At 41.6% G+C, this 16,461-nt stretch overlaps 1 protein-coding gene across 15 annotated transcripts in view; it reads left to right on the forward strand.

The window, feature by feature from the left end:
- cmss1 (cms1 ribosomal small subunit homolog) overlaps positions 1–12,317 on the forward strand; it is a 154,900-nt gene extending 142,583 nt beyond the window's left edge. For all 15 annotated transcript variants that reach the window (XM_042334352.1, XM_042334350.1, XM_042334351.1 and 12 more), the window contains 9 exons: positions 2,717–2,829; positions 4,340–4,420; positions 5,109–5,238; positions 5,865–5,924; positions 7,065–7,167; positions 8,230–8,290; positions 9,291–9,378; positions 9,914–10,002; positions 11,976–12,317. In XM_042334352.1, coding sequence (XP_042190286.1) covers positions 2,719–2,829; positions 4,340–4,420; positions 5,109–5,238; positions 5,865–5,924; positions 7,065–7,167; positions 8,230–8,290; positions 9,291–9,378; positions 9,914–10,002; positions 11,976–12,059 — 807 coding nt within the window. In that variant the 5' untranslated portion in view covers positions 2,717–2,718 and the 3' untranslated portion in view covers positions 12,060–12,317. The remainder of the gene's footprint in view (positions 1–2,716; positions 2,830–4,339; positions 4,421–5,108; positions 5,239–5,864; positions 5,925–7,064; positions 7,168–8,229; positions 8,291–9,290; positions 9,379–9,913; positions 10,003–11,975) is intronic.
- Positions 12,318–16,461: the final 4,144 nt, after the last annotated feature.

The following is a 16,461-nucleotide window of genomic DNA, read 5'->3' on the forward strand; positions in this document are numbered from 1 at the left end:
TTGCCCTTCTCTGCCAGTCATTTTTGGCACAGTCAGTTGCACTCTCACCTTTGAGTCAGAAGCTCATGGGTTCAAGCCTCCACATCAGGATTTTGAACGAGTCTCATGGGGTGTTCCTCAGGTCGCTGACCTTGGTCCCTCCTCTTCAATATCACCCCCATCTTCACCCAACTCCACTGGCTTCCCATCACACAAAGGATACAGTTCAAGATCCTAGTCTTCACCTTCAGAGCCCTCCATGGCCTTGCTCATCCCTACCTCTGCGACCTCCTAACCTCCTCCCATCCTGCCCTCTCCCTCCGTTCAGTGGGCTCCAGCCTGCTTCACATACTTCGCCTCGCCCACCCCACCATTCTGCCACTCTGCCCCACCCTCTGGAACTCCATCCTATAGTGCCTCCACCTTGTCCCCTCCCTTGCCTCCTTCAATCCCATCTCAAGACCCTGCTCTTCGATTACTCTGCTTCCCCCTCTGCCCTCCACCCTCCCCAATCCTGCCCCCAGCTCAGGTCGAAAACACTGACTTTCAAGTGCCTTGCGACATCCTCCCAATGTGAAAGGCGCTATACAAATGTAATTTTGTTGTTGTTGTTGTAGTGTAAGCTGACACTCCAGTGCGGTGCTGGGGAGCATTGTATTGTTGGAGGTGTCGTCCTTCAGGTGAAACTTTAAACAGAGGTACCGTCTGCCTCTTCTAGTAGATGTTAAAGATCCCGTGTCACTAACTGAAAAGAAAAAAAGAGTTTCTCCCAGTAACCGAGCTAACAATCCCTCATTTCCCGTTGTGGCTGTTTGGTGGCACAAATTGGCTGCCACGTTGATTTTCAAATACAGAGTCACTTTGCAGTAAATCCTGAAACATTTCAATAACATGATCAGGTGTTATAATAGATGCGAGCATTATTATTTATTACTATGCTATTGCAGTTTAAATCACTCCGTAGAGGTAGTTTCTAAGTGGTTTTCAGCGATTGTTCAGCCAGACCAATAACACTGCCATGCAACATATGAATGGATGTTATTTTTCTTAGTATGTTTAAACTTCATAAATAGTTATCTTTTGCAGGAGGTTAATATTTTGATTGATAACAATACTACATGTATTTACATAATATTATTTTCATAATAATCATGATATTGGAGTCCTGTAGATCAGTGGTTAGACCACTCGCTTTGCAAGCGAGAGACCTGAGTTCAATTCCAGGCAGGTCAGGGCGAGACCTTGGGCAAGTTTCCTTACTCCACACAGAGCCTAATAATAATCCCTCCGAAACCAAAAACAATAATAAATTGGTCATTTTCAATCTACGACTGTTTGTGGGACATTGCTTTGCGCAATTGGCTGCCGCGTTCGCCCACAAATATACAGTCAATTCACTTTACAGTCTATTCTGTGAAGCGCTTTGGGACGTCCTCCTGACGCGAAAAGTGCTATATCAAATGCAAGGATTATTATTATTTTGTTCACCGGGTAGTTTGTCAAGGCATTTCTGAATAGTTTCATTAACAGTTCCGGTTGCACCGATGATGATAGGAACTATGTTTGTTTTACATCACCACATACATCCGCACTCAATTTGTAGATTGATATATTTCCTAATCTTCTCCATTTCCTTATTTCTTACATTGTAATCACTTTGGATAGCCACGTCAACAAATACTACATGTATTTACATAATATTATTTTCATAATAAATAATAATTATAATTATTATTTCACAGAAGTGAAGAGTTCTATTTGAGAGGAAGGAGCGAGGAATTTTGCACTTTTGCTAGTAGTCGAAAATGAGCATTAAAGTACTCGAAAAACAACTGTATATTTACCAATGATATTGAACCTGTGGGGGGGAAGAGGGAGACATTTTGAAATGTGACCTATTTTTCGTAAGCTGTCAGTAACAGACATCCATAGGTGTTTACAGTTCTAATAATCCCTCAAGAAAAAAAAACAATAATAATTTGGTCACTTCAATCCACGTTTGTGGGACACTGCTCTGCACAATTGGCTGCCGTGTTTCGCCCAGAAAAATGCAGTCAATTCACTTTACAGTATATTCTGTGAAGCGCTTTGAGACGTCTAGAAGATGTGAAAAGCTCTATATCAAAGTCAACGATTATTATTTTTATTATTAATTTGAGTTACTGTTCCAACCATTGTCTCATTTTACTGAGAACCAGTGACTTCTTAGTCTTGGCTGGAAATCCAGTACAGTGCTGAGGGTGCACTGCATTGTCAGAGGCTCCGTCCTTTGGATGAGACATCAAACCAAGGTTTCCATTTACTTGTTCGTGAGCTCCTTCAAAGATCCCATGGCACTACTCGGAGAGAGGGTAGATTGTCTCCCGGTGTCTTGGCCAACAATCCCATGGATGAACTGATCATTCACTTCATAACTAGTTGTGGGCTTGGCTAGCTGCTGCATTTATTGCATGTAACGGTAATTTCTATGAAGCGCTTTAAGACATTTGACATTATAAGTGCAAAAGTGGGTCTCTGGTCTCAAGCATCCGGGACCCTACCCGCGGGAAGGGCACTATAGACATGCAAGTTGTCATTGTCTTGTGGGTCTGGTTGTGCAGCCCGTGTCATGAGAGACTCTGTTTATTACCAATAGCTCTGCATCATTTGTTCAGGATGTATCCTTCAATCCCCTGCATTGCTTGCAGGGGATTGAAGGATACGTATGTATGAGAGATGTTTTCTTGTTTTGGTCTAGGTATGCTTAAAAGAGCGAACATAAGGAAAGACGCAGACAAAGATACGATGGAAAGGAAAAGGAAGGAAGGGGATGAGAGCATGGTGTCTGCCACGGCAAAGAAAAGTAAAAAGGTGATGCAAGCAAATCGCAAGATTGATTCAGATGAACAAGGCTCTTGGCCCTTTTGATCTCATCCCTGCAGAATACCCACCCAAACATCTTCCAATCATGGCATCAAGCTGTGCTTTACATGAATGCCAGTGTCCTGGCCTCAACCTCCCTTCTTGATAGAACATCAACAACAACAATGTGTACCATAAAGTGATATCCATTCACACATTGCATTTAACCCCACCATAAAAAACCTGTCGCAAATTGGGATTAGACTTTAACACAGTTGTTCCTACAGACTTTTTCCACCAAGTTCCTGATCCTCTCCCTGACCCACTTGTCAATGTTCTCGCTGAGTCTTAAGACGACATTGTTCCTTTGACAAGAGCTTGGAGAATAATGCGGCAATTAGGCGAGTCAGCCTTCCCTTCCACCAGCGGCCTATCCCAGCATGTAGTCAACCTTGAAAGCTGTCAGACTGAATGCGCGACTCACCTGTTAAACCAAGTGTAAACCCAATGCAGTTTGCGTCACTAACCACAGAAGTAGCCGTTGACTGCTATAAATAGTAGTGCCGAAATATTAATTGCAGCTGAGTGATGTAACTGGGAAATTATTGCACTGGAGAGACCGGAAATGGCTGTTCAGCTGTAATTACCCAAACTCTGACAGTCTGAAGCACTTTGTAGGCAGCATTTCTTTACACCTTTTTTGTTTAAAAACATTTTTAATGGCCTTTGCAAACGTTCTAACCAAGGGGAGCGGCTTCCAGAGATGGTTCTGATTGCTTCTCCGACACACTTGCACAAACAAAGAGTGCTGAAGAGGAGCAGGAACCCCAGCTGTTTTTTCCTTCCCTAACCCTGGGAAGGCCTGGGCTAGTTTAGCCTTCCCAAGCAGCCCCTGGCTGAAACCAACAAACCTAGCATTCGAACCAGCAAGCTCCTGGATCTGTAAGCTCCTTCCACTACACAAAGGGGCTTGCCCTTTTTCGAGCAACCTCGAACCTGGGATTTGAGGTATTAGCATCTCGTCTGGTGGCCCTCACTAGATCCTCTCAATGGAAAGCACCCTAATACATAGAACTGTTGTATTGTGGAGTCCATTAATGTAGTGGTTAGCCCTCTCACCCTGCAAGTGAGAGAACCTGGGTTTGATTCCCAGGTGGGGTGAAACCTTAGGCAAGTTCCTTACTCTACTGTTTACCTAGCAATAAGTAAGAACTAGGTTGTTTATCGATTGGCAGATCGCTTTCCAAGGAAAAGAATCCCTCCGGACCCCCCCCTCACCCCCCAAAATTGGTCACTCAATCAACAACTGTTTGTGGGACAATCCTGTGTGCAATTGGATGTTGCATTTCGCCCACACAATACAGTGTCAAACCACTTTACAATACACTCACTGAAGTGCTTTGAGATGTCTCAACGACGTGATAAAGCACAGTCTCAAATGCAAGGACTGTTATTATAACTGTTAGTCAAGCAGTTTGCAGGTTTCTAACACGGTTAAAACATTTGCTTTACTTTCTAGCAAATAGAATGTTTCTTAGATCCAGAGGTGGAGGAAGAAACAGTTCAGCAACCTCCGACCAAGACGAGGAGACGGAGAAAGGTAACAGAGCGAAAGCACTAGGATTGCAAACACCTGCACATGATACAAGTTTGTTTCCAGAGAGAAAGCTTTGGTCAGTCTGGCTCGGTTGGTAGCACTTTCACCTCTCAAGTTGGATAGTTATGGATTCAAACCCCACATATGGATTTTGAGCTCACTGTCTGGGCTGACACTCCAGTGCAATGCTAGGGGAGCACTGTATTATTGTAGCTGCCGTTCTTCGGATTAGACACTGAACGAAGGTCCCATCTGCCTGTTCAGGTGGACATTAAAGATTCCATGATAAATTGGCTATCGTGTTTGTCCACAAAATACAATCACTTCCCTTTACAATGTATCCTGTGAAGTGCATTGAGCTGTCCTGACGTGAAAGCTATTTTACCAAATTAAAGGATTATTATTATTATTATGTTAATACAATTTAAATCTAAGTGGTTTTCAGTGATGGATCAACCAGATCAATAACACTGACAAAGTTACATGTGAATGGATGTTACTTTTCTTAGTATGTTTGAGCTTCCAAAAATAACTAATTTTTGTAGGAGGTTATTTTATTCATTATTATTATTACATCAAACACAAAGGTTATTATTATATCAAGCACAAGGATCATTATTATTATTGTATCAAACACATATATTATTTTATTATTCCATTAATGTTGTTGATCTGTTTGCTTTCAATATAGAAGAAGATCTCTGATGTTCTGGCAGACAGTGCCCCCAAGCCTGCTACCTCTGACGATTTGCAGAATCTGATTGTCCAGCATTTCAAAGGCGAACGGTCTGTCATTGAACTGGAAGCAATGAAGCTGCCAGGTACACAGTTATTTATCCATCACACAGCTCACTATCCAGTACAGAACACACTGTCCAGCAAGCTTTCACCCTTGTCACGCGAGCTTTGAGACCTTTGCCTCTATTCTCCTGAGATCCCGCCGCCTCGCTCCCTCAGCCTCTCTGCCCCTCTCCCTCCTTGTCCACCTTCAAAACTCGCTTTAAAATCTACATCTCCAACCCTGCTTTCAGCCTCCTTTTCCCCCTTCCTTCCTAAGTACCTTACCCTTCCACCAGCTTGGCTCCTAGTCAGTCGCATGAAGGGCTTTGAGACATCCTCCCAACATGAAAAGCGCGATACAAATAATAATAATAATAAGAAGAAGAAGAAGAAAAATCATTGCATTTGACATGGCGCCTTATCACGTTTTCGAGACGTCTCAAAGCATTTCATACAAATGTAAATTGTTCTTGTTTTGTAGATGTTTGGAATGCAAATTTAAATTGAATATTTGTTTAAAAATAGGATTCTGTGTTTTCTTTAGAAAAACAAATTTGGCATTTTGAAAGACACCTCTGCAGCTAACTAGTGGAGGAAAGTTGGGGTTTGTTTTGAAGCTTGTGGGGATGTGCTTTTTTCGTGTCAAACATTTTATGTGCATTTTCAGATTCCTGTTTCCTTCAGAGCAATGACCTCACGCACACTCTGTCTTCCTACCTGAAACAAGGTAAGTGGGTTACAACAATAAATTATGTTTATATTGCACCTTTCACGTCAGAAGTATGTCCCTCGGCGCTGAAGCTACCACTAATGAATGCACACCTTATGTACACTACACATACGGTGTGCGGGCTGTGAAGACATCCTTCACGTCTCCATACTTGTGTCGGCATAAGAGCTTCAATTTCTTAATAGAAATCGACAGATCTCAGCCTCTCCTAATAGTTTGGGTAACAAAGCCTTTGCCTGATGGGGAAGTGATTGATAGAAACTCAGATGTCTCCAATATGACTTATGGCCTGGGTTGAGGTTGATTGCTCTCAGTTGGGGCAGGAGTGGGGTGTTGTGTTTAGCTTCAGTGCACCTGGGATGGAGGGGGGAAAAAAATATCAATCAGCGTTTACATTCCTGATCATTGTTCATATCCCCTCTGTTCGAAAATGCATCTTTATAGAATGTTGGATGTATGATTGAGGCACGAAGGAGCTCATGTGTTCACTGAACCGCACTGCACATGGGCGTCCAAGTAAAATTGATCATTCAATCTATGTTTTTTGTGAGCCATTGCTGCGCACAAATTGGCTGCCGTGTTTGCCCACGAAACACACAGTCATTGCACTTTACAGTAAATCCTGTTTGGAACATCCTCCTGACGTGAAAGGTATTATACCAAATGTAAGGATTATTATTATTATTAATTGTACCGCATTTCCAGTAAACAGTAAACAGGTCAATCGCACTATAACTAGACCACGAGGTACACACCTGCCTTAATATGGTCCCCTCTGAGATTCCATGTTAAGATGGAATCCAGAGGCAGTCTTAAACCTTATCACATGCATTTACCTGGATTGAATTTTGTTTTTCTGAATACTTGGTCAAGATGAAATGATTGTGGATAGCTGAATCAAATGGGATGTTTAAAGGGAGATGCATACTTGGGAGGTAAAGAGATTAATGGGGAAGTGGGATTAAAAGATCTGTTTACGATCGAAGAAACTGACGAGATGGGCTGAATGGCCTCCTCCCGTGTTCCCTCTTTGGGCAGTTTGAAATTGCTTTGAAATAGTTGATAGGTTTTCCGAACATTATGATTGATCGCTAATGCATAAGTGTTTGGGAATGATGTCTGTCTGCCCGTCTGCAGTCTGTCCCAAGTGGGTGAAGCTGTCCAAGAGCCACACAGAGAAGAAATCCGTGCTGATGTTAATCATGTGTAGCTCTGCCCTCCGAGCCCTCAAACTCATCAGGTGAGTCACACAAATCAATTCAAAAGAGCCAAGGGCAGTTACCCCTGAGGCTTGAGTGTGATGGGGTTACTGCATATTTGAAGATTTTTTAGAGGATTTTTGAAACCAGAGAGAGAGGGAGTGAGGTGGATGCATTTTGGGAGGGAGTTGCAGAGAGCTGGGCTATGGTGGCTGAAATAAAGCAGCAAAACACACACCTGTCCCAGGTTTCTCTTCTCCTGTGCTGAACCAGAAGAACTTTTGACCTTTGAAAGTTGACTCCTGTTCTGGCCCTCAACCCAGCCCAACCGAGCTCAGCCCAGCATACCTGAAAAAAATAATAATATTAAATTGTTTAGTCAATCCATGACTGTTTGTGTGACACTGTTCTGCGCAATTGGCTGCTGTGTTTCACCCACAAAAAGTACTGTAAATTCACCTCCCGACGTGAAAGGAGCTATACAAATATAATCTTGTTGTTGTTGATGTTGTTTACAGTATATTCTGTGAAGGCCTTTGAGACGTCTCAAAGACGTGATAAGGTGCTATATCAAATGCAAGGATTATTATTATTATTATTAGGCATTTGCACACCTCCCAGCAACCAACACAAACCTGCAGACTAGAGGAGAGGGCAAAAGAGAAAGAGAGAGCGCGAGAAACTGAAACCTGACTATACTCACAGATGTTAATAATATCAGGAGTGTATCAAGTTCATTGATTTCAAGGAACCTAAGTATCTATAGTAGCAGTTGTGCTGATAGGACTATTTGATGTATCTCTAGTGTTTTCTCCTTATTAACTGTGTTGATGTTTATTGTCAGAAGTCGACGGGGAAGTTGAAACTGTGGGATTGGGATTGTGATTCCTCAGTGGATCTACCAACACAGTAGCAGAATGGGCTAATATAACAGCATAGTTTTGGGACTATTTCAGCCTCCACCTCCCTGATCCGAACCTTCCTGCTCTGGGCCAAATTCCTGACTGTCCCGCGCCTTGAGACATCCTCTTGACATGAAAGACGTTATACAAATGTAATTTTGTATTTGTATCTGTATGATTGTACCTTGTTTGTTCTGGCAGGATGCTGTCGGCCTTTAAAAGTGACTCTAAGACTCTGAAGTTGTTTGCAAAACACATCAAGGTAAATGTGAATACATTGATGTCACCAGCTGGGAATTTGCCATGTTGTGGTAACAGTTAATCTTTACTAGGTAATATGTGATCAAGTAGGTTTTAAATTGTATCCTGATTTCACGAGTTGCTATTGGGATTCAGAGTGTAAGTGGACTCAGTGGTGACACCTGGAGCAGATCAGCTGAACTCTGGCATTAGAGGCTTCTTAGTGTGTTTATAAAATACAGTAAAACTGCATTACCTCTGTCAGCCTGGTGCAGTTAGTAGCACTCTAGCCTCTGTATCATAAGGTTGTGGGTTCAACTCACATAGTCTAAGCTGACATTCCAATGCAGTGTTGGCGAACATTGGAGACCCTGTACTTCAGATGAGATGTTAAACTGAAAGATCCTATCCGCTGGTTCAGGTAGATGGCAAAGATTCCATGCCACTATTTGAAAAGAGAAGGGAATTTCTCAGGGTGTCCTGGCCACCAATTATCTACAGTAAGAGTGTAATAATGTGCTATGTGCAAAAGCAGCTTTATTACATATCACGTGTTAACACATGTGTACAGAGGGAAATACAGACACTCTCAATGATATAAGTAGCAATGAATGAAAAGGATTTATGAATTACATAATTATTCTTTTTCATGGCATTACGTAGCCCATAATACTGCTGTGCTTACACCTAGTTTACGTGAACAACCAATGTCAAAATTGCTACATATCGTAGCAAACATATTGTTATTTCCAGGTTGCCACAGACCCTTTTGCTGGAGGAATACTTTCTCTGCTGGATCCCAGGCTTAGCTCTATTTCAAAGAAACGTGGAGTTTTTCTCTCCTGGATATCCTGTTTTATGTTCCCACATTATCCAAATTCACCAAATTCCCTGTTTGTTCATTGCATCGATTCCCAGTCACCCAGGACACCTGTTACACTGGGTGGGCCAATGGACCTATTAAGCATGGTATCTGCTCAGCAGCGTTGCATCTTATTATTGGTGTTTTGTTTTGTTTCCAGATAGAAGAACAGGTCAAGTTGCTGTCGAGCGGTGTTGTCCATCTTGGTGTGGGAACTCCAGGGCGCATTAGAAGTCTGATAGATCAAGGTATGGATAAATACAACCACGTGCTCTTTAATTCTGTCTCTCTAACTCGTTTCGGTTCAATTCAGAAAGCTGCCAGTTATCGCATGTTTTAAGTTGGTCAGCCAAGAATCTTGAAGGAAGTTTGGTAGCACTCTTTCCTTTGACTCAGAATGTTCTCAGGGCTTTGAACTCACAGTCTATTAATCTCCTAAATTAAAGTACAGACTGATAAGTAGAAATAAATGTATGATTTTAATCATAATAGGTGCAGTAACTAAACTGTACTACAAAGTCAACTTTTACAAGTAGCTGGGCTCTTTGCTGTAATGATTCTTGTGAGGAATATGACACAATTTATATAGCCTTTCACACCAAGAGGACGTCTCAAAGTGCTTCACAGTGCTGCATGGGTCCCCAAGTTGGGGGTGGGAACTTAGGGAGCTGAGGAGGGGAAAGATGACTGAATGCATAGTCAAAGACGTTTGTTTCCTTGGAAGGCATTAAGATGGGAGTTAAGTCAATGGCAATAAATGCTAACTCACAGTTCTTATCCTAGATGCACTCAGTCTGCAGTCTCTGAAGTACATGATCCTGGATTGGAATTGGCGTGACCAGAAACTTAGAAAAATGATGGATATTCCAGAGGTAATTATCATTTTCTAACATGCAAGCAGACATATGTATCTTTGTACCGTAAGAACTGGTATAGACCATTTCACTCCATCAAGTAGATTTTGACATTTTATTAAATTGTGGCAGATCATGTTTTAATCTAATTTCACTGCCTTTTCTCCAAAACCATAATCTCCTAGGCCCTAAATTATCAAATACCTATGTACCTCTTTTGGACGTTAAACTAAAGTCCATCTGCTAGTTCAGGTGGACGTTAAAGATCCCAAGGCACTATTTGAAAAGATAAGGGAGTTTCTCTCCCAGTTCTGGCCAACAATTCCCCAGATTAACTTGGTCATTCACTTTATGGGTGTTTGTGGGAAATTGCTCTGCACAAATTGCCGATTCTATTTGCCTACAAAAACACAGTCAATACTTTTCACAGTAGAGAGGAGCTTTGAGAAGCGTTAACAATGTGATAAGGTGCTTTATTGAATGTAACGATTTTTATTATTGTTGTTATTTATAGGTGTAAACAGTTATGGCCTACAAACAGCCAAGAAGTGAATGACCAAATTATATCTGAAGAATTGTTAGCCAGGATACCAGGAGAAACTCCTTTCTAATTTTAAATTAGAGTGGAGTCCTGTAGCTCAGTGGTTAGAGCACTCGATTTGCAAGTGAGAGACCTGAGTTCAATTCCAGGCAGGTCAGGGCGAAACCTTGGGCAAGTTTCCTTACTCCACACAGAGCCTAATAATAATCCCTCCAAAAAAAAAAACAATAATAAATTGGTCATTTTCAATCCACGACTGTTTGTGGGACATTGCTGTGCGCAATTGGCTGTCGCGTTCGCCCACAAATATACAGTCAATTCACTTTACAGTGTGTTCTGTGAAGCGCTTTGGGACGTCCTCCCGACGTGAAAAGCGCTATATCAAATGCAAGGATTATTATTATTATTATTAAATTGTGTCATGATTTTGTTGACATCCAGGTGACAGGACCTCAAGTTAACATTTCAGTTGACCGAGAGCATCTCTGACAATGCAGGAATTCCCCAAGGGGGACTGCACTGGAGTATTAGCCAGATTGAGCGCAAAGTCCCTGACATGAGATTTTAACCCAAAAGGTGACCCAAGAGGCAAGTGCTCTACTGTCAAGCAGGACACTTAACTCTACCATTAAATTGAAAGACGTTAATGCTGCAGATTATTGTCCCAGGAGATTCCTCGTGGGTTAAACTGTGATTATTTCTCTCCTAAACTCAACTGTTTGCTTTCTTTAAATATGTACAATGTTTCACAGGCAACATATACCTATACGTATATGAATTATACATATCCTGACAATTTAAGAGCAAGAGTTGTCTGTGTGAAATATAGCTCTCAAAGCAAAGGCGAGCAATAAATCTGCAATCCCCAGACCCCATCTATCTCCCAACCTGCGCATTTGAAATTGATGTATGTCAGGTACGCACCCAATGCAGGGATTTTGTTTTCTTTGGAAAACTGAGCAGGTGGATGGGGTCATATCTCGAAGCAGACTCATGGAGTATAAACACTGACATGGACTAGTTGGGCCAAATGGCCTGTTTCCATGCTGTGCATTCTTTACAAATCATTGTAATTCTTTGCAAAGCGATTCACAAGAATTACTGTAAAGTGCAGTGACTGTGTATTTTGTAGGCAAACCTGGCAACCAATTTGCGCACAGCAATGTCCTACCAACAGCCATGGAGTGAGTGATTGATTTTATCTGGGTGATTGTTATCTCAGCCGACCTCAGTTTTGACTTGTCAAAAGCGCCTCCCGGTGTCTTAGGAGGAGGTCAGGGTCTGAAACCTGCCGTTCACGTGTCCTTTTGCGAGTCTAGCAAATTAGACCACACTGACTGTAAATGCGCAGTAGAAATAGGAACAGTGCATTGAAGCTATCTGCCTGGGCAAGGCTTGAGCGACCATACACGGACTGAACCTAATTCTGATTTTCTTTCACATCTTTCAGGTTAAAAAGGAAACGCTGTTGATGCTGGAGACGAGCATCATATCTGCCTGTCAATCAGGGTCTGTCAAACTGGGTCTTTTCTAATACAAAATGTCATTCGCCAAGAAAAGGCTTGCTTACATCTGTGTGGAAACAGAACAATTGGCGTCAGGGTCTGAAACGCAGCGATTTCTAGTGGGATTCTTTGGTAAGGAACTCTTTTCTGACCTGATCTACTCCCAGAGCTGAATTTCCGCAGATGGAAGTTACGGTAGTTACAGGCGCTGGAAAGAGTCCCCATTTGCAACACGGAATTCGTGTTAAGGAATCCGATTAGAAATCATTACATTTTATACCCTTTCCCCCAGTGTTAAATTGTTTTAAATTGTACTCCTGTAATAAATAAATCATAAAACATTCTTAATACCTTGTGTGTTGTGGTTTCTTTTTGTTGCTCTTTGTAACAGAATTCACAGTCTTGAACACTGAAAAATCCCTTCTCGCTTTATTGAATGAGTTATTCCTGAAGAGGAGTGAATGATTGGTAGAAAACCACGGCAGCAAATCTGCAAACAGCAGTAAGGACAGATTGTTTCTAGTGAGTTTATAATAATAACAATCCTTACATGTGATACAGCATCTTATTGCATTGTCAAAACTTCTCAAAGCACTTCACAAGATTTACAGTGAAACGACTGTAAGGCAAATGCAGCAGCCAATTTTTACATAGCAATGTTCCCCAAGCAGCCATGAAATGAATGACCAATTTTATCTGGGGGATTGTTGGTCCAGGAGACGTATAGGAAATGTAGGAGAAACTCCCTTCTCTTTTCGAGTAGTGCCATGGGAGCCGAGAACTCAGTCTAACCTAGGACCTAAGTCTGAAGAGTTGAACGTCTCGATGTGGGGTTTGAACCCCCAACCTACTGACTCAGAGAGCGGAGCCAAATTGACACCTGAGTTTGGATGAGGAAGGTATATTTGCCAATGCCACCTAATAAACTCTGTTATAGTTACACTCCATAATAGTATCATTGCATCTATCTGATCAACAGAACAGATAGATGGAATCTGGGTTTGAATGCCTCGTCTGAACGTTTTAACTTTAAACAATAAGTTTTATTCGGTTTAGGAGTTAAGTCTCTAATTGAAGTTCTCACCACATTCAATATGCTTAGTTTACCACTTACCATATTTAATGCAACACCCTATTATGTTCAACAATTCGACTCGAAATCTTAACACATCATTTCATTCATCGTGCTGTGCGTTAATCGCAGGTCTGATATGTTGTACAAATCTTTCACTGATTTGTACAGAAATCATTCATCATGTGTGGGTTTGCAGAAAAACAAATGCACTCTAAATTCAAGTTTAGTCAAATAAATATGGGAGATATAGATGGATGGCTTGTAATCCACAGCTTTCATGTCACGAGGATGTTTCGAAGCACTTCGCAGGATATACTCTAAAGTGTACTGACTGTGTGTTTTGTGGGTGAATGCAGCAGCCAATTTGTGCACAGCAATATCCCCAAAACAGCCATGAAGTGAATGACCAATTTTATTTCGGGGATTGTTGAGGAGGACACTGGGAGAAACTCCCCTTCTCATGCCATGGGATCTTTAATGTCCACCTGAACAGGCAGATGGTTTAATGTCTCATCCAAAGGACAGCACCTCCAACAATGCAGCACATTCCCACACTATATTTGAGTGTTAGTCAAGATTTTGCAGATGAATTAGAAGAAAAGGATAGAAAGTATTGGACCGTCATCTTAAACTGTATGAGTTCAAAGTCCTGACACGGAGCTTTGTATTGAACACTTTGGTGAATGTGACCGGACAGAGGGAGAGAATACATGAGTGAGCAGGGAATAAAGGGGTACAGGGAGTGGTGGAGACTCCTTGTGTGGACCAGGTGTGCTAAATGGCTTATTCTGTGCTGTGTAGTCTATGCAGTTCTACATAACACAGCTCAGCAACTTAAAGTGAACGATAGACATGGAAAAGCTACTTAGTGTTCTTTGAGGTGGATTTAATGGTCCAATAATACTGTGATCTGGCTTCAAATCCAGGCAGGTGGGGGAGCAGGCAAGGAAGCCAGCTGTGGGAACATACAGGTTCATGAGTGGAGGAAAAATGGCTTTGCAAGCCAGTAATTCTGTGACTGGGTTTTGATGATGTTATAAAGGCAGATTGAAGCATGAGAAGTTCATTACAGTCTCCTCTGCAGTCTGAGATTGGATTATAGCCTTGACGTCGCTGGTCAGCATCTCTTGTTAATAAAGTGTACTTTTACAAATGTAAGTGGGAAATTATTCTGCTTTTGGTTTGTCTGGGTGCCAACAGTGGCTGTCTGCGTGTTTTGGCGTCTTAATTTAAATATATATTTCCGTGCGCCCCATGTCAGCGCCAAACATTCCCTTGCCATGTATGACCTAATGAATGGAGACAGGATGATGCCCTCCAGTGATTGTAGGCTGTACACGAAAGGTAAACAAATCTGTCAAACGATTCTACAGCAGTTACCTATTAGTCAATGTTTCCTAAATGCGTCATACAGAACTTCATGGCTTGCCCTTGTAACCCAACAGGATGTCTGATCGTCTTGAACTGCACTAAGAGAGAAATATATATTTTTTAAAAATGCATTTTTTAGCACCTTCTCATGTGGAAACGTCTCAAAGAGGGTTTGAGCCCTCAAGTTTCTGGCCAAGAGACAAGAGTGCTACCAACTGAACCAAGCTGGAACCATGTCAAGATGCTTTGTATTATTATTATTATAATAATAAAAATATTCCTTACATTTCATGAAAGTGGATGTCTCAAAGCGTTTCACAGAATTTACTGTAAAGTGATGACTACATTTTGTAAGTGAACCAAGCAGCCAATTTGCATAAAGTAGTGTCGCACATACAGTCACAAAATGAATCACCAATTTTATCTGGGGAGAATTTCGGGTTGGAGAAAAGGGTGAAAATCCCTTCTCTTTTCAAACAGAGTTGTGGGATCTCTTTATCGCCCACCTGAGCAGGCAGACGTGACCTTGGCTTAACGTCTCACCCAAAAGATTATCACACAAGTTGAGGTGGGAGGGGGAGTCCCTAATGACCCAAATGCTAATGATGAGACTTGTATGGGGTCTGCGTGATGCATTTAAGAACCCTGTAAATCTCAACTAATAGGAAACGGCTGTAGAAATGTTCGACGTATGTATTTCTTTATCTTTCATGTGCGGTACCTGCGGTGACCTGACTCATGTCCCACATGTGCATTTTCTGTTGAAAAACTAAAACAAACCATGGAAGCACATTTTCCAGCCCACTTGGGAAACAATAACATGGATATGATTTCACCTTCATCGATTGCAAATGTTTGAGAGATGTGATGTGACATTGAACATCACACTTTCAACCCTAATCGGGACTTCAAACTCATACAGTCCAGGCTCACACTCCAATGTGGTGCTTTAAGTGTGCCGTCCTTTGGATGAAATGTTAAACCAAGTTTCTCCCAGTAGCCTGGCCAACAATTTATCAATAAAATTGGTCACTCACTTCACAGTAAATCCAGTGGAGTGCTTTGACATGAAAGGGTCTACATCAATTGCGAGATTATATCATTGAATGAATTACAAACAGCTGATACTTTTTTTCGCCTGTAACTGGATTCTAATTTTAGACAACACAACTCTTTCTGTAGGAGGAGATCAATTGACTGCCATGTTTGCCAACAAAACATACAGGATCATACGTTAAACCGTGGTTCTGTCTGCCGGTCCAGATGAACATTAAGAATCCCATGGCACTATTTGAAAAGAGAAGGAAGTTTTTCCCAGTATCCTGTCCAACAATCGCCCAAATAAAGTCACTCAATGGTTGTTTGTTGGACATTGCAGTGCATAACTGGCTGCGGCATTTCCCCCACAAAATACACATTGAATTCACTTTACAGTATATCCTGCGAAGCTCTCTGAGCCATCTCGATGACGTGAAAAGGCACTAAATCATATTCAAGGATTATCATTATTATTACTTTACGACCTATCCTGTGAAACCTTTTGGGACACCCTCCCGAGAGATCAAGAATACGTACATTAGAACCAGTTCAGATAACCTCTGCCTACAAAATACACAATCACTGCACTTAAAAGTAAATCCATGGAGCTCCTTGAGGTGTTTTCCCATCATGAAAGATGCTCTATTATTATTATTGTTGTAAAAACAATTACACAGTCACTACACTAGATAATAATAGTTAATAATAATACTAATACTTTCCTTTAATATAGCACCTTTCACTCTGGAGGACGTCTCAAAAGCATTTTACAGAATATATTATTAAGTGTAGTGACTGTGTGTTTTATAGGCTAACACGGTAGCCAATTTGCACACAGCTATGAGGTGAATGACTGATTTTATTTGAGGGATTGCTGGCCAGGATACCAAGAGAAAATCCCTTCTCTCTTGATAGCAGATCATGACCATGGGACTCGGAACTTTGCA

The sequence above is a fragment of the Callorhinchus milii genome, unplaced genomic scaffold (genome assembly GCF_018977255.1).
Source record: "Callorhinchus milii isolate IMCB2004 unplaced genomic scaffold, IMCB_Cmil_1.0 Scaffold4, whole genome shotgun sequence".
In the NCBI taxonomy this organism is placed as follows: domain Eukaryota; kingdom Metazoa; phylum Chordata; class Chondrichthyes; order Chimaeriformes; family Callorhinchidae; genus Callorhinchus; species Callorhinchus milii.